We start from the raw sequence: 24,789 nt of genomic DNA on the forward strand, positions 1-24,789 counted from the left end.
TACATTGGGAAACGATCATATATAATGTATCTATTTACAGGGCATTCAGAAATTATTCAGACCCCTTCAGACCTTTACCACATTTTGTTACATTACAGCCTTATTCTAAAATTGATTTAAAAACATCTACACACAATACCCTATAATGACAAAGCGAAAAGGCGAGAAGCAATAATTCCTCTGTGGAGATGGGAGAACCTTCCAGAATGACAACCATCTCTGCAGCACTCCACCAATCAGGCCTTTATGATTTATGTAGAGTGGCCAGACGGAAGCCACTCCTCAGTAAAAGGCACATGACAGCCCGCTTGGAGTTTGCCAAAAGGCACATAAAGGACTTTCAGACCAGGAGGAACAAGATTCTCTGGTCTGATGAATCCAAGATTGAACACTTTGGCCTGAATGCCAAGCGTCACATCTGGAGGAAACCTGGCACCATCCCTACGGTGAAACATGGTGGTGGCAGCATCATGCTGTGGGGATGTTTTTCAGTGGCAGGGACTGGGAGACTAGTCAGGATCGAGGGAAAGATGAACGAAGCAAAGTACAGAGAGATCCTTGATGAAAACCTGCTCCAGAGCGCTCAGGACCTCAGACTGGGGCGAAGGTTTACCTTCCAACAGGACAACGACCCGAAGCGCACAGCCAAGACAACGCAGGAGTGGCTTCAGGACAAGGCTCTGAATGTCCTTGAGTGGCCCAGCCAGAGCCCGGACTTGAACCTGATTGAACATCTCTGGAAAGACCTGAAAATAGCTGTGCAGCGACGCTCCCATCCAAGCGGACAGAACTTGAGAGCATCTGCAGAGAAGAAACTCCCCAAATACAGGTGTGCCAAGCTTGTAGGCTGTAATCGCTGCCAAAGGTGATTCAACAAAGTACTGAGTAAAGGGACTGAATAGTTATGTAAATGTAAATGTGAATTTATTTTGTGCACAAATGTCTAAAAAACGGTTTTTGCTTTGTCATTATGGGGTATTGTGATGTCATTATGGGGTGTGTAGATTGATGAGGGGGGAAAAACAATGTAATCCCTTTAAGAATAAGGCTGTAACGTAACGAAATGTGGAAAAAGTCAAGGGGTCTGAATACTTTCTGAATTTACTTTATGCATAGAAATACTTCAACAGATTTTTGAAAATTAAAATCACTTGGAGCTGATTTCCTGGTGTTTTTAGTCTTTTATGCCCAACAAGGAAAATTATAAACAAAAACAACAACAAAACTGGTTAATTACTTGGCTAATTAGTTTGATGTACAGAAGGTTTACTATAGAATAGAAAGTAATACTGTACATGTTGTCCTCTGGCCAATTTTAGCTACAGGATGTTGGTTTGATCACAGGCAACTGCTTTCCGGTGTCTTCATAGTAGGCCTACTATCTAATACTTTGCATAGGGCTCCTGAGTGGCGCAGCGGTCTAAGGCACTGCATCTCAGTGCAAGAGGCATCACTACAGTCCCTGGTTCGAATCCAGGCTGTATCACATCCGGACGTGATTGGGAGTCACATAGGGCGGCGCACAATTGGCCCAGCATCGTCTGGGTTTGGCCGTGGTAGGCCGTCCTTGTAAATAAGAATTTGCTCTTAACTGACTTGCCTAGTTTAAATAAAAAATATCAAGTTACTTTTAGAAATGACCTTATTCTACGATAATTACATATTGTTCACCGTTTTCTCATCCCTCATCACTGCTAATAAATAATGACCAGTTGAAACATCAATGAGCCAATAAAACAAGATCTTTAATGATTAGCATTATTATTAATAATAAAATAATTCCACATCACAGGAAAAAAAACATGTGTTGTATTTACATCTACAATCCACTTCACTGTTGATTCATGCTAACACGATATATACAATAAATTACTTTTGGAGTAATTAAAAAGGTTTTCGTATTCCGTAAGAGCCGTAGAAGCAGCCGACTGTCCAGATTTGTCTGATCTTTGATGGAAAAATGCACAAAATAACGAAGCAAAATGAAAGAACTCAAAATATTTTTTGTATGTTTGTCAATTTTTTTTTTTTTTTTAGGTTGTAAAAAAACACATTTACATCAGAAAGTACAAGGCAGACAATTAATAATCACAATCTATACATGGCCCCTTTTAACCTTATGAATCCACATCATTGTCATAACTACTTACAGAAGAGAGAGAGAGAGAAGAGCCTGACGAGGTGGTCTAGGGGGAAAACAACTAATGATTTCAAAACTGTTTTGTAACCATCATTTGTACCGCCATTTGTAGAAATCAAATAAATTGGGAGGGTTTTGCATAGGTCATAAGGCATAACATGTTCCTTCATATATTTTTTGGCTCTGAAAGCATGCCATTCATGAGTATGTAAAAATAATAAAATAAAACATTTAAATGAAAAGTTACATGGAAAACATGAGGGGGAATTCCTGCTATTTCAGCAACATTGCTCATAGAGATATAGGAGCTAATTACAACAAACTAATGGTGCTGCACTGGCTTCTACCATCTGTGGAGGACACACTATCTAATCAAACACATTATGCACGCTACAACCAGTGACTATATTAACACTCTTACATCCCTCTTATACTTAGTGTCAGTAGATTAGGAGTGGCAGCAGGCCTGGAGGTAAAATGGTGACCCTGCAGGGGCGGGAGGGAGGGAGAGCACCTCTTTGCTGACCATGTGAGGCTGATTAACCCCTCTGCTTGTATGAGCCTGGAAGGGAGCCAGCTGGCGGTGTCTGTCTCTCTGTCTGAGTCCCCCTTCTCTCTCTCACAACCAGTGAATATCCTAGGTTCATGTACTTTTAACGCTCCCTCCCTCCATCATCACAAAGAGCACAATCACCACAAAACAACCTAGACGGACAGTAGTGTTTTGAGTGTGTTATAGGTGGGGGGTTAATAAATACACCATTTCATCTTATGTATGACATTGTTATATATGGTATACATTAGCTACACAGAAGCATTAGAAATTAAATTAAAGTCAGTCGATTCATTTAAAAATAAAAGCAATTCTACATTAGGAGACATGCACCTACTGTAGCCATGCACCTACTGTAGCCATATCCCTAATGCACCTACTGTAGCCATGGACCTACTGTAGCCATGCACCTACTGTAGCCATGGACCTACTGTAGCCATGGACCTACTGTAGCCATGCACCTACTGTAGCCATGCACCTACTGTAGCCATGGACCTACTGTAGCCATGCACCTACTGTAGCCACGCACCTACTGTAGCCATGGACCTACTGTAGCCATGCACCTACTGTAGCCATGCACCTACTGTAGCCATGGACCTACTGTAGCCATGGACCTACTGTAGCCATGCACCTACTGTAGCCATGCACCTACTGTAGCCATGCATCTACTGTAGCCATGTCCCTACTGAGAAAGACGAAATATACATAATATAATCTTTTATGAGAGCAGGAGGACATGAGAAAATGACCGCTGGAGGACATGAGAACATGACCGCTGGAGGACATGAGAACATGACAGCTGGAGGACATGAGAACATGACAGCTGGAGGACATGAGAACATGACAGCTGGAGGACATGAGAACATGACAGCTGGAGGACATGACAGCAGGAGGACATGAGAACATGATAGGTGGCGGATATGAGAACATGACAGCTGGAGGACATGACAGCAGGAGGACATGAGAACATGATAGGTGGCGGATATGAGAACATGACAACAGGAGAACATGACAGCTGGAGGACATAAGAACATGACAACAGGAGAACAGGAGAACATGACAACAGGAGAACATGACATCTGGAGGACCTGGGAACATGACAACAGGAGAACATGACAGCTGGATGATCTGGGAACATGACAACAGGAGAACATGACAACATGATAACAGGAGAACATGACAACATGACAACAGGAGAACATGAGAACATGACAACAGGAGGACATGAGAACATGACAGCTGGAGGACATGACAACATGACAACAGGAGGACATGAGAACATGACAGCTGGAGGACATGAGAACATGACAGCCTGAGGACCTGGGAACATGACAACAGGGGAACATGAGAACATGACAGCTGGAGGACATGAGAACATGACAACAGGAGGACATGAGAACATGACAGCTGGGGGACATGAGAACATGACAGCTGGGGGACATGACAACAGGAGGACATGAGAACATGACAGCTGGAGGACATGAGAACATGACAGCTGGAGGACATGAGAACATGACAACAGGAGGACATGAGAACATGACAACAGGAGGACATGAGAACATGACAGCTGGAGGACATGAGAACATGACAGCCTGAGGACCTGGGAACATGACAACAGGGGAACATGATAACATGACAGCTGGAGGACATGAGAACATGACAACAGGAGAAAATGAGAACATGACAGCTGGAGGACATGAGAACATGACAACATGAGGACATGAGAACATGACAGCTGGAGGACCTTGGAGCATGACAACAGGAGAACATGACAGCTGGAGAAAATGATAACATGACGACATGAGAACATGACAGCTGGAGAACATGACAACAGGAGAACATTACAACAGGAGAACATGACAGCTGGAGGACATGACAACAGGAGAACATGAAAACATGAGGACATGACAACAGGAGAACATGACAACAGGAAAACATGAGAACATGACAGGTGGAGGACATGAGAACAAAACAGCTGGAGGACCTGAGAACATGACAGCTGGAGAATATGAGAACATGACAGGTGGAGGACATGAGAAGATGACAGCTGAAGGACATGACAACAGGAGAACATGACAACAGGAGAACATGAGAACATGACAGCTGGAGGACCTGAGAACATGACAGCTGGAAGACATGAGAACAGGAGAACAGGAGGACATGAGAACATGACAACAGGAGGACATGAGAACATGACAACAGGAGGACAGGAGAACATGACAACAGGAGGACATGAGAACATGACAACAGGAGGACATGAGAACATGACAACAGGAGAACATGACAACAGGAGGACATGAGAACAGGAGAACATGACAACAGGAGGACAGGAGAACATGACAACAGGAGAACATGACAACAGGAGGACATGACAACAGGAGGACATGACAACAGGAGAACATGACCACAGGAGGACATGAAAACATGACAACATGAGGACATGACAACAGGAGGACATGAGAACATGACAACAGGAGGACACAAGAGCATGACAACAGGAGGACAGGAGAACATGACAACAGGAGGACATGACAACAGGAGGACATGACCACAGGAAGACATGAGAACATGACAGCAGGAGGACATTATAGCTGGAGGACATGACAACAGGAGAACATGACAACATGAGGACATGACAACAGGAGGACCTGACAACAGGAGGACATGAGAACATGACAACATGAGGACATGACAACAGGAGGACATGACAACAGGAGGACATAAAAACAGGAGGACATGACCACAAGAGGACATGAGAACAGGACGACATAACAACAGGAGGACATAAAAACAGGAGGACATGAGAACATGACAACAGGAGGACATGACAACAGGAGGACATGACAACAGGAGGACCTGACAACAGGAGAACATGACAACAGGAGGACATGACAACAGGAGGACATGACAACAGGACGACATGACAACAGGAGGACATAAAAACAGGAGGACATGAAAACAGGAGGACATGACAACAGGAGGACATAAGAGCATGACAACCGGAGGACATGAGAACAGGAGGACATGACAGCCGGAGGATATGACAACATGAGGACATAAGAACATGACAACAGGAGGACATAAGAACATGACAACAGGAGGACATAAGAACATGACAACAGGAGAACATGACAACAGGAGGACATAAGAACATGACAACAGGAGAACATGACAACAGGAGAACATGACAACAGGAGAACATGACAACAGGAGGACATGACAACAGGAGAACATGACAACAGGAGGACATAAGAACATGACAACAGGAGAACATGACAACCGGAGGACATGAGAACAGGAGGACATGAGAACAGGAGAACATGACAACAGGAGGACATAAGAACATGACAACCGGAGGACATGAGAACAGGAGGACATGAGAACAGGAGGACATGAGAACAGGAGGACATGAGGAAACTATCCCAAACAACAGAGTGTAGGTCTACTGTCTGCAGAGAGAGAGAGAGAGAGACATCCACAACACAACACCTGGACAACAAGCTGAAAGAAGCAAGGAGTGAGATGAGCAGCAGGATCTGATCCAGGATCTGTGACTGTGAAGCGCCAGCAGTGTTGTAACAAGGCAGATCAGTTCACTAGGTAGATACAAGAGATAGTAACTGGAAGCAGGGAGGAGGATGCTTACAGAACATCCTGTAAGCACGTGATCAGGGCTGAATAGTCAATAAGTATAAATGACTAGATACAATGATGTCTTTAGGTCACAGTCCGTTCTCTCTCTCTCTCTCTCTCTGACCCCTCTGCTCCTTGGTAGTCCAATGGGCGGTACTAGCCACGGTTATGTCATTTCCCACTGTGTACATATTGGTTTGTTGTGTATTGTTAGATACCACTGCACGGTTGGAGCTCAGAACGTAGGCATTTTGCAACACCCAAAATAACATCTGCTAAATATGTTTATGCGACCAATACAATTTTATTTGAATAGCCGTTGAATTGACATCTGTACCCAGTGTGTTATTTCACTGAATGAACATACACACGTAAAAGTACCAAATAAAAAGGGGAAAAACTAAAACAAATCACATATAATTATAATAGTTAATATTCATTTGTCTATAAATATCATCCATCTAAATGTGTCATTTATGTGCACATCACCAAGCAGCTCCAGTGACTTTCAATGCCTTTAGTCTTAGTCCAGCACATTATTATGGTTTTATGGCGTCATTATCAAGTCATTATCGTGTCATTATCACATCATTATCGTGGTATTATCACGTTATCGTCGAGTCGTTATCGAGTCATTATCGAGTCATCGTCGGGTCATCGTTGAGTCGTTATCAAGTCATTATCTAGACATTATTAAGTCATTATCGAGTTATTATCAAGTCATTATCAATACATCGGCAAGTCATTATCGAGTCATTATCACGTCATTATCGAGCCATCATCACATCATCATTGCGTCATTATCAAGTCATTATCTAGACATTATTAAGTCATTATCGAGTTATTATCAAGTCATTATCAAGTCATGGTCAAGTCATTATCAAGTCATCAATTCTCCTCAGTCAATCCATGATATAGGGATTCATTTATAAATAATCTAATATTAATATATATAACTATAACTACACATAACAATACATTTGCAGATTTCATCTCCTCTAAAAATATAGCCTTTTCTTTGTACTGTAGTATGATGCTGCCAACTGAATAATAAACCGACCGGCCCCTAAAAGGCACGAGTAGCCTTTTAAAACGGGACATCTATTCACCAGACCGTCCTTAACTCTTTATAGTGGCTGGCTGATCTGGCCAGGGCAGGTAGCACACAGCAATAAAGACGACTCCTGTGTAATGAAGCCTTACCACAGTATTTAAGCCTCTGACTGTCTGTCTGTCGAGGAAGAGCAGTGCCACAGGAAGTTGTGACAGAGTAGGAAGAAGTGTTGGGAGTACGTGACCTGACATTTTGTATTAGTTCGTAAACCCCCCCCCCCATCCGTCTCTCTCTATTCATCAAACTATTCTCTCCGTCCCCCCCCCCCCCCCCATTTGTCTTTTCCTCAGTAAAAGCCAGGTGCATCGCTGAGTGTATCATCATTACATCAACACTACGAAGGTAAGGTCAGCTAATAATATGCATCCCTTACAGGAAATGAAAATAACAAGCAACCGTAATGTTAAAATCGCCTGACCTCAATCATCATCTCTCCAAACCCCTCCCCCCTCTATACCCTAATTAAACCCGAGACTTCACTCAACCCATCTTCATTTATTGATGTAAATATTTAAGTGTGAATAGAATCAAATGTGTTTTTAACATTTATTAAATCATGTAATAATAAATGTTATTATTATATTATTAATAAATAATAATGAATGTTTATTATTAAGTTGCTATAGTGCAACTTGTCTATAATCTAACAGGTTTTTAACTCTACTGAGGTTTGCTTCAGTTTAAACTCAATTCATTAATTAAATGTCTGGTTAAATGATTTCAATTAAATGTCTGGTTAAATGACATTAATTAGATGTCCACGAGTTCCCTTTGTGCAATGATTTGGAAACCTGCATGTGGACCTGAACTATCAATAAAAGAAGAAATACTATTACAGAATTATATTTTCTAAACTGTAGTTCCCTAAACGGTAGTTCCCTAAACGGTAGTTCCCTAAACGGTGGTTCCCTAAACGGTGGTTCCCTAAACGGTAGTTCCCTAAACGGTAGTTCCCTAAACGGTAGTTCCCTAAACGGTAGTTCCCTAAACGGTGGTTCCCTAAACGGTGGTTCCCTAAACGGTAGTTCCCTAAACGGTAGTTCCCTAAACGGTGGTTCCCTAAACGGTAGTTCCCTAAAAGGTAGTTCGCTAAAAGGTAGTTCCCTAAAAGGTAGTTCCCTAAACGGTAGTTCCCTAAACGGTAGTTCCCTAAACGGTAGTTCCCTAAACGGTGGTTCCCTAAACGGTAGTTCCCTAAACGGTAGTTCCCTAAACGGTGGTTCCCTAAACGGTAGTTCCCTAAAAGGTAGTTCCCTAAAAGGTAGTTCCCTAAACTGTAGTTCCCTAAACGGTGGTTCCCTAAACGGTAGTTCCCTAAACGGTAGTTCCCTAAACGGTAGTTCCCTAAACGGTGGTTCCCTAAACGGTAGTTCCCTAAAAGGTAGTTCCCTAAAAGGTAGGTCCCTAAAAGGTAGGTCCCTAAACGGTAGTTCCCTAAACGGTAGTTCCCTAAACGGTAGTTCCCTAAACGGTGGTTCCCTAAACGGTAGTTCCCTAAAAGGTAGTTCCCTAAAAGGTAGTTCCCTAAAAGGTAGTTCCCACCATCGGTGTGAGTTAATTCATAGAAAGGACATTCCATATACTTTTTTTTTTACTTTTTTTTTTTTTTTTTAACAAGAGTTTGAAAGAATAAGAAATCAAAAATGGAAAAGATTTGCAAACAAACACATTTAGATGTGTACAATTAGATCACAGCTAGCATTCTTCAATACCAAAATAGGATACTCTGCGAGAAGGAATGAAGTGGGAAGAGGGGGATCATTTTTTACCATTCCCCTCTATATCACTGGCCTTTCAGAGAGACAGGTCCTAACACTGGCCCTAACACTGGCTCCTCAGAGAGACAGGTTCTAACACTGGCCCTTCAGAGAGACAGGTTCTAACACTAGCCCCTCAGAGAGACAGGCCCTAACACTGGCCCCTCAGAGAGACAGGTCCTAACACTGGCCCCTCAGAGAGACAGGTCCTAACACTGGCCCCTCAGAGAGACAGGCCTAACACTGGCCCCTCAGAGAGACAGGTCCTATCACTGGCCCCTCAGAGAGACAGGCCTAACACTGGCCCCTCAGAGAGACAGGTTCTAACACTGGCCCCTCAGAGAGACAGGTTCTAACACTGGCCCTTCAGAGAGACAGGCCCTAACACTGACCCCTCAGAGAGACAGGTCCTAACCCAGGCCCTAACACTGGCCCCTCAGAGAGACAGGCCCTAACACTGGCCCCTCAGAGAGACAGGCCCTAACACTGACCCCTCAGAGAGACAGGCCCTAACACTAGCCCCTCAGAGAGACAGGTTCTAACACTGGCCCTTCAGAGAGACAGGCCCTAACGCTGGCCCCTCAGAGAGATAGGTCCTAACACTAGCCCCTCAGAGAGACAGGCCCTAACACTGGCCCCTCAGAGAGACAGGTCCTAACACTGGCCCCTCAGAGAGACAGGTTCTATCACTGGCCCCTCAGAGAGACAGGCCTAACACTGGCCCCTCAGAGAGACAGGTCCTATCACTGGCCCCTCAGAGAGACAGGCCTAACACTGGCCCCTCAGAGAGACAGGTTCTAACACTGGCCCTTCAGAGAGACAGGCCCTAACGCTGGCCCCTCAGAGAGATAGGTCCTAACACTAGCCCCTCAGAGAGACAGGCCCTAACACTGGCCCCTCAGAGAGACAGGTCCTAACACTGGCCCCTCAGAGAGACAGGCCTAACACTGGCCCCTCAGAGAGACAGGCCCTAACACTGGCCCCAACCATTTCTAAACCATGGGCATGTTCAGGAGAATATAAAGTTACAGAACATTCAGATATAAATATATAATGTAGAACATATATGATTGTCTGTCAGATGGAATAGGGGGGGGGGATTAGGTGTCAGCTCTATTCACACTATTTATATCTGAAACATTCACATCACTGCATCACTGAATAAACCCCAGGCCTGCTGTTTACTCCTCTGTGATGCCGTGCTCCCACGTCACCTTGGCCTGCTCTCTACTCCTCTGTGATGCCGTGCTCCCACGTCACCCTGGCCTGCTCTCTACTCCTCTGTGATGCCGTGCTCCCACGTCACCTTGGCCTGCTGTTTACTCCTCTGTGATGCCGTGCTCCCACGTCACCCTGGCCTGCTGTTTACTCCTCTGTGATGCCGTGCTCCCACGTCACCTTGGCCTGCTCTCTACTCCTCTGTGATGCCGTGCTCCCACGTCACCTTGGCCTGCTCTCTACTCCTCTGTGATGCCGTGCTCCCACGTCACCCTGGCCTGCTCTCTACTCCTCTGTGATGCCGTGCTCCCACGTCACCTTGGCCTGCTCTTCCTTAGAGGTGATGAGAGGCTGAGAGATCTTGCGTGGCGTGGGCCTGGGCACGGCGGGAATGACCCCTTCCTCAGGGATACACCCGTCTCTCAGGTAGGGCTTGGGGGGCAGGGCGGGCGGGGGCTCCTGGTGGTAGTGGGGCAGGTTCTGGATGTTTAGGGCGCGGGCCTCTGGGAGGACGGGGATAATAGGGGTGATTGCCGGGGTGACCCACCCAGGGGCGGAGTGGCTACGGCAGGGAGGGGGCTTGGAGCCATCCAGGACCTCTGGCTCGGAGACGCTGTATCGGACAGGCAGGTAGGGACTAGAGGGGGAGTCCATTCCCAGGTCTTCTCCGTCTATGGCCCAGATAGAGTGCACTGTGCTGGGGGTGATGGAGACAGAGTCCAGGGTGTCTGCTGGGTGTCTGCTGGTAGTTCCAGAGGGCTCGGTGGAGCAGGACTGGCCCAACAAGTTGCTCTCACTCAAGGAAGAGACGCCGGAGGAGGCGCTGCCAGAGAGGGTGGAGTTACTGCCATCCAGGCCGGACTGGGGACTGGTGGGCGAGGCAGGTATAGGGTGCAGGGGTGACTGTTGGAGGGAAACAAGCGGTACAATGGGTTATTCTCATAGATAAGCGGGACAATGGGTTATTCTCATAGATAAGCGGGACAATGGGTTATTCTCATAGATAAGCGGGACAATGGGTTATTCTCATAGATAAGCGGGACAATGGGTTATTCTCATAGATAAGCGGGACAATGGGTTATTCTCATAGATAAGCGGGACAATGGGTTATTCTCATATATAAGCGGGACAATGGGTTATTCTCAGATAAGCGGGACAATGGGTTATTCTCAGATAAGCGGGACAATGGGTTATTCTCATAGATAAGCGGGACAATGGGTTATTCTCATAGATAAGCGGGACAATGGGTTATTCTCATAGATAAGCGGGACAATGGGTTATTCTCATATATAAGCGGGACAATGGGTTATTCTCATAGATAAGCGGGACAATGGGTTATTCTCATAGCTAAGCGGGACAATGGGTTATTCTCATAGATAAGCGGGACAATGGGTTATTCTCATAGATAAGCGGGACAATGGGTTATTCTCATAGATAAGCGGGACAATGGGTTATTCTCATAGATAAGCGGGACAATGGGTTATTCTCAGATAAGCGGGACAATGGGTTATTCTCAGATAAGCGGGACAATGGGTTATTCTCATAGATAAGCGGGACAATGGGTTATTCTCATAGATAAGCGGGACAATGGGTTATTCTCATAGATAAGCGGGACAATGGGTTATTCTCATAGATAAGCGGGACAATGGGTTATTCTCATAGATAAGCGGGACAATGGGTTATTCTCATAGATAAGCGGGACAATGGGTTATTCTCATAGATAAGCGGGACAATGTGTTATTCTCAGATAAGCGGGACAATGTGTTATTCTCATAGATAAGCGGGACAATGGGTTATTCTCAGATAAGCGGGACAATGGGTTATTCTCATAGATAAGCGGGACAATGGGTTATTCTCAGATAAGCGGGACAATGGGTTATTCTCATAGATAAGCAGGACAATGGGTTATTCTCATAGATAAGCGGGACAATGGGTTATTCTCAGATAAGCGGGACAATGGGTTATTCTCAGATAAGCGGGACAATGGGTTATTCTCATAGATAAGTGGGACAATGGGTTATTCTCATAGATAAGCGGGACAATGGGTTATTCTCATAGATAAGCGGGACAAAAGAGGCATTAAAAACAAAAAGAAAACGATTATGAACAGATATAAATCAAATACAAGTCAAACTGCAAAACAAATATTATAAAAACACAGTTATTCATTACAATACAATACAAACACACAGTAAAAAATACGCATCTTTGCAGTTATGCGATACGCTACAACCACGTGCTCTTTTAGACATGCACGCGCATTGATACTGAAGGACTGAGATACTAGACGGAGACATGCACAGAACAGACCAGACCAGAAAGGATGGTAGGCTACTCTAGCCCAGGGCGGGTCACGGAGGGTACCTTTCGTAAAGAGGAGCGCGCAGGGAGAGCTGGAGGGAGGTCGCTGTTCTGGTGGTGGAAAGCATCAAAGTGCATGGAGAAGTGTCCTATAGAGGAAGAGACACAGCAGGACAAGAACAAAATGGGTTGGTTGGAGAAACACACACAACTAAACCAGGGAGCGAGAAGGAGAAGAGGGAGAGAGAGAGAAGTAGAGAGAGAGATGAGGGAGGGAGGGAGAAAGAGAGAGAAGTAGAAAGATAGATACATAGACAAAGAGAGGGGGAGCAAGAGAGCGTGAGCGCGAGAGAGAGAGAGAGAGAGAGAGCGAGAGAGAGAGAGAGAGCTAGAGAGAGAGAGAGAGAGAGCTAGAGAGAGAGAGAGAGAGCTAGAGAGAGAGAGAGAGAGCTAGAGAGAGAGAGAGAGAGAGCTAGAGAGAGAGAGAGAGAGAGCTAGAGAGAGAGAGAGAGAGCTAGAGAGAGCGTGAGAGAGAGCTAGAGAGAGAGAGAGAGAGAGCTAGAGATAATTAGAGAGAGCGTGAGAGCGAGAGAGAGACGTAGAGAGAGATGTGAAGAAGGATAAACAGGCCTCTACACTAGGCTACATAAGTCATTCTAGTTGAGAGGCAGGTTGGGGTAGATTGGGGCGGCAGGTAGCCTAGTGGTTAGAGGAGGCAGGTAGCCTAGTGGTTAGAGGAGGCAGGTAGCCTAGTGGTTAGAGCGTTGGGGTGGAGGGGATGAGGTAAGATCAGGGGTGTGGTGGAGGGGGGTAAACACTGTGCCGTTGACATACCTTTCGATTTTGTGCATAGCATTCACACCACAGGTGTCGAACTCATTCCATGGAGGGCAGTGTGTCTGCTGGTTTGGTTATTTCCCTTCTATTTATGAGGCCTTCCATGGAATGAGTTGGACACCTGTGGTTTACACACTAATTATGCAAGCTAATTGACTTGCTGCTCGTCATCAGTGTTTACCCACCTTTCCGAACCACTATATCCCTGGATAGGATGACACAGGACAGGACCCTTTACAACATAGAAACACAGGGACAAAGGAGAGCTACAATCACACACAGATCACTGGTGGACGGAAGTTGAAGGATTCCTGGGGGATCTATTGGAATCAGAAGCTCCCATGAAACTTCAGAAAAACTACAACAAACTGCATAAAAACTACAAAAAACTGCATAAAAACTACAACAAACTGCATAAAAACTACAAAAACATGCATAAAAACTACAACAAAATTCAGAAAAACTACAACAATCTTCAGAAAAACTACAACAAACTGTATAAAAACTACAAAACACTACAACAAACTGCATAAAAACTACAACAAACTTCAGAAAAACTACAACAAACTTCAGAAAAACTAAAACAATCTTCAGAAAAACTACAATAAACTTCAGAAAAACTACAACAAACTTCAGAAAAACTACAACAATCTTCAGAAAAACTACAACAATCTTCAGAAAAACTACAACAAACTTCAGAAAAACTACAACAAAATTCAGAAAAACTACAACAAAATTCAGAAAAACTACAACAAACTTCAGAAAAACTACAACAAACTTCAGAAAAACTACAACAAAATTCAGAAAAACTACAACAAAATTCAGAAAAACTACAACAATCTTCAGAAAAACTACAACAAACTTCAGAAAAACTACAACAAAATTCAGAAAAACTACAACAAACTTCAGAAAAACTACAACAAAATTCAGAAAAACTACAACAAAATTCAGAAAAACTACAACAAAATTCAGAAAAACTACAACAAACTTCAGAAAAACTACAACAAACTGCATCAAACCATTTGATGTTGCGAATTATTTTAATGATTACTTCATTGGCAAAAGTGGGCAAACTTATGCAGGAAATGCCATCTACAAACAGTGAGCCAATTGTATTCATGCATAAAAAAACTAATAATGAAAGAAAAAGCATTGCAATTTTGTAAAGTTAGTTTGGGAGAGGTGGAAAATGGTACTGTGTTTGACCAAATACAATGCTATTTCTTCGTAATCAAAATTTGACAGACTTTCAGCATGCTTATAGAGAAGGGCACTGAACATGTACTGCACAGACACAAACTACTGATGATTGGTTGAAAGAAATTGATAATAAGAAGATTGAGGGAGCTGTACTGTTAGATTTCAGTGCAGCCTTTGATATTATTGACCATAATCTGTTGTTGAGAAAACAATATGTGTTATGGCTTTTCAACCTCTGCCATATCGTGGATTCAGAGCCATCTATCTAATAGAACTCAGAGGGTTTTCTTCAATGGAAGCGTCTCGAATGTCAAACATGTAAAGTGAGGTGTATCGCAGGGCAGCTCTCTAGGCCCTCTACTCTTTTCTATTTTTACCAATGACCTGTCACTGGCATTAAACAAAGCATGTGTGTCCATGTATGCTGATGATTCAACCATATACGCATCAACAACCACAGCTAATGAAGTCACTGAAACCCTTAACAAAGAGTTGCAGTCTGTTTGGGACTGGGTGGCCAGTCATAAACTGGTCCTGAACATCTCTAAAACTAAGAGCATTGTATTTGGTACAAATCATTCCTTAAGTGGTAGCCCTCAGCTGAATCTGGTAATGAATGGTGTGGCTGTTGAACAAGTTGAAAAGACTAAATTACTTGGAGTTACCTTAGATTGTAAACTGTCATGGTTAAAACATATTGATACAACAGTAGCTAAGATGGGGAGAAGTCTGTCCATAATAAAGCGCAGCTGTACCTTCTTAACAGCACTGTCAACAAGGCAGGTCCTACAGGCCCTAGTTTCTACCTTCTTAACAACACTATCAACAAGGCAGGTCCTACAGGCCCTAGTTTTGTCTCACCTGGACTACTGTTCAGTCGTGTGGTCAGGTGCCACAAAAAGGGACTTAGGAAAATTGCAATTGGCTCAGAAATGGGCAGCACGGCTGGCCCTTGGATGTACACAGAGAGCAAACATGAATATTCATGTCAATCTCTCATGGCTCAAAGTGGAGGAGAGACTGACTTCATCACTACTTGTATTTATGAGAGGTGTTGACATGTTTAACTACTAACACACAGCTCAGTCACCCATGCATACCCCACAAGACATATCACAAGAGGTCTCTTCACAGACCCCAAGTCCAGAACAGACTATGGGAGGCGCACAGTACTACATAGAGCCATGACTACATGGAACTCTATTCCACATCAGGTAACTGATGCAAACGGTAGAATCAGATTTGAAAAAAATATAAAAATACATCTTATGGAACAGAGGGGACTGTGAAGGAACACAATCATAGGCACAAACACATGCATACGCACACACACGATAGCATACGCACTATACACACACACATACACATGGATTTAGTACTGTAGATATGTGGTAGTGGTGGAGTAGGGGCCTTAGGGCACACAGTGTGTTGCAAAATCTGTGAATGTACTGTAATGTTTTTAAAATTGTATAAACTGCCTTAATTTTGCTGGACCCCAGGAAGAGTAGCTGCTACCTTGGCAGGAACTAACGGGGATCCATAATAAATACAAATACATTCGTTCACACAAAATACCACAGGACCATATTCCCAAATATCAGCAATAACAGGATTATGGTAGGTATGTACATACAGTGGCTTCCGAAAGTATTCACCCCCTTCACATTTTTCCTATTTTGTTGCCTTACAACGTGGAATTAAAATAGTATCATTTGATTTACACAACATGCACACCACTTTGAAGATGCTAAATATTTTTTGGGGTGAAACAAACAAGAAATAAGACAAAAAAAACAGAACACTTGAGCGTGTATAACCATTCACCCCCCCCAAAGTCAATACTTTGTAGAGCCACCTTTTGCAGCAATTACAGCTGCAAGTCTCTTGGGCTATGTCTCTCTAAGCTTGGCACATCTAGCCACTGGGATTTTTGCCCATTCTTCAAGGCAAAACTGCTCCAGCTCCTTCAAGTTGGATGGGTTCCGTTGGTGTACAGCAATCTTTAAGTTATACCACAGATTCTCAATTGGATTGAGGTCTGGGATTTGACTAGGCCATTCCAAGACATTTAAATGTTTCCCCTTAAACCACTCCAGTGTTTCTTTAGCAGTATGCTTAGGGTCATTGTCCTGCTGGAAGGTGAACCTCCGTCCCAGTCTCAAATCTCTGGAAGACTGAAACAGGTTTCACTCAAGAATTTCCATATATTTAGTGGCATCTATCATTCCTTAAATTCTTTTCCAGTTTCCCAGTCCCTGCCGATGAAAAACATCCCCACAGTGAAGCATGGTAGTGGCAGCATCATGCTGTGGGGATGTTTTTCATCGGCAGGGACTGGGAAACTGGAAAAGAATTAAAGGAATGATAGATGCCACTAAATATATGGGATGTGGGATGATGAAAAATATCCCAACAGCATGATGCTGCCACTACCATGCTTCACTGTGGGGATGGTGTTCTCGGGGTGATGAAAGGTGTTGGGTTCGCGCCAGACAGCGTTTTCCTTGATGGCCAAAAAGCTACATTTTTGTCTCATCTGCCCAGAGTACCTTCTTCCATATGTTTGGGGAGTCTCCCACATGCCTTTTGGCGAACGCCAAATGTGTTGGCATATTTTTTTCTTTAAGCAATGGCTTTTTTTTTCTGGCCACTCTTCCGTAAAGTTCAGCTCTGGAGTGTACAGCTTAAAGTGGTCCTATGGACAGATACTCCAATCTCCGCTGTGGAGCTTTGCAGCTCCTTCAGGGTTATCTTTGGTCTCTTTTTTGCCTCTCTGAGTTGTGGTGGGCGGCCCTCTCTTGGCAGGTTTGTTGTGGTGCCATATTCTTTCAATTTTTCAATAATGGATTTAATGGTGCTCCGTGGGATGTTCAAAGTTTCGGATATTTTTTTATAACCCAACCCTGATCTGTACTTCTCCAGAACTTTGTCCCTGACCTGTTTGGAGAGTTGCTTGGTCTTCATGGTGCCGCTTGATTGGTGGTGCCCTTTGCTTGGTGGTGTTGCAGACTCTGGGGCCTTTCAGAACAGGTGTAAATATACTGAGATCATGTGACAGATCATGTGACACTTAGATTGCACACAGGTGGACTTTATTTAACTAATTATGTGACTTCTGAAGGTAATTGGTTGCACCAGATCTTATTTAGGGGCTTCATAGCAAAGAGGGTGTACACGCACCACTTTTCTGTTCTTTATTTTTTTAACTTTTTTAAAACAAGTAATTTTTTTCATTTCACTTCACCAATTTTGACTATTTTGTGTATGTCCATTACATGAAATCCAAATAAAAATTAATTTAAATTACAGGTTGTAATGCAACAACATAGGAAAAACATGCTGTTTGGTGACCTAAACTAGGATACGCTTAACACCCCGGCCGTCCTGCAATCTAAACTAGATGCCCTTAATCTCACACAAATCATCAAGGAACCTACCAGGTACAACCCTAAATCCGTAAACACGGGCACCCTCATAGATATCATCCTGACCAACCTGCCCTCTAAATACACCTCTGCTGTCTTCAACCAGGATCTCAGCGATCACTGCCTCTTTGCCTGCGTCCGTAATATGGATCCGCGGTCAAAAAAACGCCTCTCATCATTGTTAAACGCTCCCTAAAACACTTCAGCGAGCAGGCCTTTCTAATCGACCTGGCCCAGGTATCCTGGAAGGATATTGACCTCATCCCGTCAGCAGAGGATGCCTGGTTATTCTTTAAAAGTGCCTTCCTCACCATCTTAAATAAGCATGCCCCGTTCAAAAAATGTAGAACCAGGAACAGATATAGTCCTTGGTTCACTCCAGCCCTTGACCAGCAAAGAAACATCCTGTGGCGTACTGCATTAGCATCAAATAGCCCCTGCGATATGCACATTTTCAGGGAAGATAGGAACCAATATACACAGTCAGTTAGGAAAGCAAAGACTAGCTTTTTCAAAGAGAAATTTGCATCCTGTAGCACAAACTCCAAAAAGTTTTGGGACACTAAAGTCCATGGAGAATAAGAGCACCGCCTCCCAGCTGCCCACTGCACTGAGGCTAGGAAACACTGTCACCACTGATAAATCTACAATAATCGAGAATTTCAATAATAATTTTTCTACGGCTGGCCATGCTTTCCACCAAGCTACCCCTACCCCGGCCAACAGCTCTGCACCTCCCACAGCAACTTGCCTGCCCAAGACCCCCCCTAGCTTCCCCTTCACCCAAATCCAGATAGATGATGTTCTGAAAGAGCTGCAAAATCTGGACCCCTACAAATCAGCAGGGCTAGACAATCTGGACACTCTCTTTCAAAAACTATCAGCCGAAATTGTTGCAACCCCTATTTACTAGCCTGTTCAACCTCTCTTTCGTATCGTCTGAGATCCCTAAAGATTGGAAAGCTGCCGCGGTCATCCCCCTCTTTAAAGGTGGAGACACTCTTGACCCAAACTGTTACAGACCTATATCTATCCTGCCCTGCCTTTCTAAAGTCTTTGAAAGCCAAGTTAACAAACAGATCACCGACCATTTCGAATCCCACCGTATCTTCTCCGCTATGCAATCTGGTTTCCGAGCTGGTCAATGGTGCACCTCAGCCACGCTCATGGTCCTAAAACTAAATGCATGCTCTTCAACCGATCACTGCCCGCACCTGCCCGCCTGACTAGCATCACTACTCTGGACGGTTCTGACTTAGAATATGTGGACAACTACAAATACCTAGGTGTCTGGTTAGACTGTAAACTCTCCTTCCAGACTCACATTAAGCATCTCCAATCCACAGTTAAGTCTAGAATTTTGCTTCCTATTTCGCAACAAAGCCTCCTTCACTCATGCTGCTAAACATATCCTTGCAAAACTGACTATCCTACCGATCCTTGACTTCGGCGATGTCATTTACAAAATAGCCTCCAACACTCTACTCAGCAAATTGGATGTAGTCTATCACAGTGCCATCCGTTTTGTCAACAAAGCCCCATATACTACCCACCACTGCGACCTGTATGCTCTCGTTGCCTGGCCCTCGCTTCATATTCTTCGCCAAACCCACTGGCTCCAGGTCATCTATAAGTCTTTGCTAGGTAAAGCCCCGCCTTATGTCAGCTCACTGGTCACCATAGCAACACCCACCCGTATAGCACACGCTCCAGCAGGTATATTTCACTGGTCACCACCAAAGCCAAGTCCTCCTTTGGCCGCCTTTCTTTCCAGTTCTCTGCTGCCAATGACTGAAGCTGAGGACTTATATCTCCCTCACTAACTTTAAGCATCAGCTGTCAGAGCAGCTTACCGATCATTGCATCTGTACACAGCCCATCTGTAAATAGCACACCCAACTACCTCATCCCCATATTGTTATTTATTTCTGCTCTTTTGCACCCCAGTATCTCTACTTGCACATCATCATCTGAACATCTATCAGTCCAGTATTAATGCTAAATTGTAATTATTTCGCCTTTAGGGCCTATTTATTGCCTTACCTCCCTACTCTTCTACATTTTCACACACTGTACATATATTTTTATATTGTGTTATTGACTGTACATTTGTTTATGTGTAACTCTGTGTTGTTGTTTGTGTCGCACTGCTTTGCTTTATCTTGACCAGGTCGCAGTTGTAAATGAGAACTTGTTCTTAACTGGCCTACCTGGTATAATAAAGGTGAAATAAAAAATTACAAAATAAACGCCCAGGAGGATGAATACTTTTGCAAGGCACTGTAGGTGGTCTTGAATAAAGCCATTAAAGAAGCTGGGAGCAGCATATGCTTTGTGCCAGCTCTCTTTCTTGGTTGTTTTAACCAGCAGAAAAGGTGAAGTTTGTAGTGTGGCATTCGTGTATAAAGGGTCTTACCGTGGGGAAGGCTACGGGGCGGGACTGGGGGAGCCGTCACACTCCCAACGTGGGCGGACAAGAACGGCAACGCCTCTCTGGTACCACTGTTCAGACTCCAGGAGCTGGGGGTGGTGAGAACTGCAGAGGAGAGACAGATAATATTACAACTTCACTAACCCTGAGCTGCTGAGGGTGGTCAGGACTGGAGAGGAGAGACGGATAATATTACAACTTCACTAACCCTGAGCTGCTGAGGGTGGTCAGGACTGTAGAGGAGACACAGATAATATTACAACTTCACTCTACTGTCCACTCTAACCCTGAGCTGCTGAGGGTGGACAGGACTGCAGTATTCTCTAGTGGACAGACGCAGATAACATAATTGATATCGTAACTGTGGGATAAGATAACTGATATCATAGCGTCTGTCAACAGACTGTGGGATAACATAACTGATATCATAGCGTCTGTCAACAGACTGTGGGATAACATAACTGATATCGTAGTGTCTGTCAACAGACTGTGGGATAACATAACTGATATCGTAGTGTCTGTCAACAGACTGTGGGATAACATAACTGATATCATAGCGTCTGTCAACAGACTGTGGGATAACATAACTGATATCATAGCGTCTGTCAACAGACTGTGGGATAACATAACTGATATCGTAGCGTCTGTCAACAGACTGTGGGATAACATAACTGATATCATAGTGTCTGTCAACAGACTGTGGGATAACATAACTGATATCGTAGTGTCTGTCAACAGACTGTGGGATAACATAACTGATATCGTAGCGTCTGTCAACAGACTGTGGGATAACATAACTGATATCGTAGTGTCTGTCAACAGACTGTGTGTTAACATAACTGATATCATAGTGTCTGTCAACAGACTGTGGGATAACATAACTGATATCGTAGCGTCTGTCAACAGACTGTGGGATAACATAACTGATATCGTAGCGTCTGTCAACAGACTGTGGGATAACATAACTGATATCATAGTGTCTGTCAACAGACTGTGGGTTAACATAACTGATATCATAGTGTCTGTCAACAGACTGTGGGATAACATAACTGATATCGTAGTGTCTGTCAACAGACTGTGGGATAACATAACTGATATCATAGCGTCTGTCAACAGACTGTGGGATAACATAACTGATATCGTAGCGTCTGTCAACAGACTGTGGGATAACATAACTGATATCATAGTGTCTGTCAACAGACTGTGGGATAACATAACTGATATCGTAGTGTCTGTCAACAGACTGTGGGATAACATAACTGATATCATAGCGTCTGTCAACAGACTGTGGGATAACATAACTGATATCGTAGCGTCTGTCAACAGACTGTGGGATAACATAACTGATATCATAGTGTCTGTCAACAGACTGTGGGATAACATAACTGATATCGTAGTGTCTGTCAACAGACTGTGGGATAACATAACTGATATCGTAGCGTCTGTCAACAGACTGTGGGATAACATAACTGATATCGTAGTGTCTGTCAACAGACTGTGTGTTAACATAACTGATATCATAGTGTCTGTCAACAGACTGTGGGATAACATAACTGATATCGTAGCGTCTGTCAACAGACTGTGGGATAACATAACTGATATCGTAGCGTCTGTCAACAGACTGTGGGATAACATAACTGATATCATAGTGTCTGTCAACAGACTGTGGGATAACATAACTGATATCGTAGTGTCTGTCAACAGACTGTGGGATAACATAACTGATATCGTAGCATCTGTCAACAGACTGTGGGATAACATAACTGATATCATAGTGTCTGTCAACAGACTGTGGGATAACATAACTGATATCATAACGTCTGTCAACAGACTGTGGGATAACATAACTGATATCATAGCGTCTGTCAACAGACTGTGGGATAACATAACTGATATCATAGTGTCTGTCAACAGACTGTGGGATAACATAACTGATATCGTAGTGTCTGTCAACAGACTGTGTGTTAACATAACTGATATCATAGTGTCTGTCAACAGACTGTGGGATAACATAACTGATATCATAGTGTCTGTCAACAGACTGTGGGATAACATAACTGATATCGTAGCGTCTGTCAACAGACTGTGGGATAACATAACTGATATCGTAGCGTCTGTCAACAGACTGTGGGATAACATAACTGATATCATAGTGTCTGTCAACAGACTGTGGGATAACATAACTGATATCGTAGTGTCTGTCAACAGACTGTGGGATAACATAACTGATATCGTAGCATCTGTCAACAGACTGTGGGATAACATAACTGATATCATAGTGTCTGTCAACAGACTGTGGGATAACATAACTGATATCATAGTGTCTGTCAACAGACTGTGGGATAACATAACTGATATCGTAGCATCTGTCAACAGACTGTGGGATAACATAACTGATATCATAGTGTCTGTCAACAGACTGTGGGATAACATAACTGATATCGTAGCATCTGTCAACAGACTGTGGGTTGCGCCGACTAACGAGGAACTTTGTTTCCAGCGTCTGATGCATCAGCGTCACATAGACTTTCTCCTAACTTGAAGAAAGAAAAAGGCGGGTGGAGCTACAGCCCAGCTTCCGCTTCTCGTTTGTTTTCTAACACGTTCCCCCCAGAACTTAATCATCTAATTAATTAACCATGAATCATCACTAATCATCAGCGTCTGATGCAATATTTTTAGTTCTGTGTTGATCTGACTGCAGTGGAGAGACGGGTTTTATTGACACAATATCATCATTACAATAAAAAACAAAATCACCATCAAAACTCTTCGTCATCTTCATCATCGTCATCATTAAAATCAACAATATGATCATCCTTTTGTTAACATTGAAGGCATTTACAGCGATGTTAGTAATATTAATGTATTAAAAACATAAAGAGAGTCGTACAATCTCTATATAAACTCCCAGTAATTAGTAAATTAATAAATTACTGGGAGTTTATTATATAGGGTGTGTGTGACGAGATTTTTATAGCTTGAAGTTTATTCGCCGTTACTCAGCACCTCTACATAAAATTATTTTCTCCGGGTGTGCGCCAGCTCATGTTTTTTAATATTCATGTAGCCAATGTCCTGTAATGGTGGCGTTAGTAATGCATTTTATTGTTCATAATTGTTTAGGGTTGTTAATATGTATCAATAATGTTGTTTATGTTGACTTACACGGTTGACCAATAACACACCAGTACCACACATAGATGAAGGAGAGAAATGTACAAGAGTTGGTTATCACCTCCTATAATCAAGTTTATTTTATATAGCCCTTCGTACATCAGCTAATATCTCGAAGTGCTGTACAGAAACCCAGCCTAAAACCCCAAACAGCAAGCAATGCAGGTGTAGAAGCATAATCTCTGAATAAGAGTTGGTTATCATCTCCTATAATCTCTGTTCAAGAGTTGGTTATCACCTTCTATAAACTGTGTTCAAGTGTTGGTTATCACCTTCTATAAACTGTGTTCAAGAGTTGGTTATCACCATCTATAAACTCTGTTCAAGAGTTGGTTATCACCTTCTATAAACTGTGTTCAAGTGTTGGTTATCACCTTCTATAAACTGTGTTCAAGAGTTGGTTATCACCTCCTATAAACTGTGTTCAAGAGTTGGTTATCACCTTCTATAAACTCTGAATAAGAGTTGGTTATCACCTTCTATAAACTCTGAATAAGAGTTGGTTATCACCATCTATAAACTCTGTTCAAGAGTTGGTTATCACCTCCTATAAACTCTGTTCAAGAGTTGGTTATCACCTCCTATAAACTCTGAATAAGAGTTGGTTATCACCTCCTATAAACTCTGAATAAGAGTTGGTTATCACCTCCTATAAACTCTGAGGCTAACAAAGGGCTTTAGTCATAGCAACTGGGCTGTTCTCTACACATGATCCACAGTGGGATATCTACAGGCTGAAGATACCGTGGATGAAACCAGCTGAAGTATTAGGAGGTTCTGTGAACTGCGTTGTACCCACTGACTGAATCAACAGATAAAGCAGACGACTGAACAGACAGACTGACAGAAGAGATGGAAGGTGTGTGATGAAGTATTACAGCAGACTGACAGAAGAGATGGAGGGTGTGTGTTGAAGTATTACAGCAGACTGACAGAAGAGATGGAAGGTGTGTGATGAAGTATTACAGCAGACTGACAGAAGAGATGGAAGGTGTGTGATGAA

The 24,789-nt window shown here is 43.3% G+C and overlaps 1 protein-coding gene across 1 annotated transcript in view; it reads right to left on the reverse strand.

Moving 5' to 3' along the window:
- Nucleotides 1-7,725: 7,725 nt before the first annotated feature.
- Nucleotides 7,726-24,789, reverse strand: part of LOC139553244 (dedicator of cytokinesis protein 3-like) — a 373,967-nt gene continuing 356,903 nt past the window's right edge. Inside the window, exons 53-55 of the mRNA XM_071365370.1 lie at nt 20,595-20,714; nt 12,780-12,865; nt 7,726-11,318 (exon numbers count right to left, since the gene is read on the reverse strand). Of these exons, the coding sequence (XP_071221471.1) occupies nt 10,701-11,318; nt 12,780-12,865; nt 20,595-20,714 (824 nt within the window). The 3' untranslated portion in view covers nt 7,726-10,700. The remainder of the gene's footprint in view (nt 11,319-12,779; nt 12,866-20,594; nt 20,715-24,789) is intronic.

Source organism: Salvelinus alpinus, chromosome 2, assembly GCF_045679555.1.
Source record: "Salvelinus alpinus chromosome 2, SLU_Salpinus.1, whole genome shotgun sequence".
Taxonomy (NCBI): domain Eukaryota; kingdom Metazoa; phylum Chordata; class Actinopteri; order Salmoniformes; family Salmonidae; genus Salvelinus; species Salvelinus alpinus.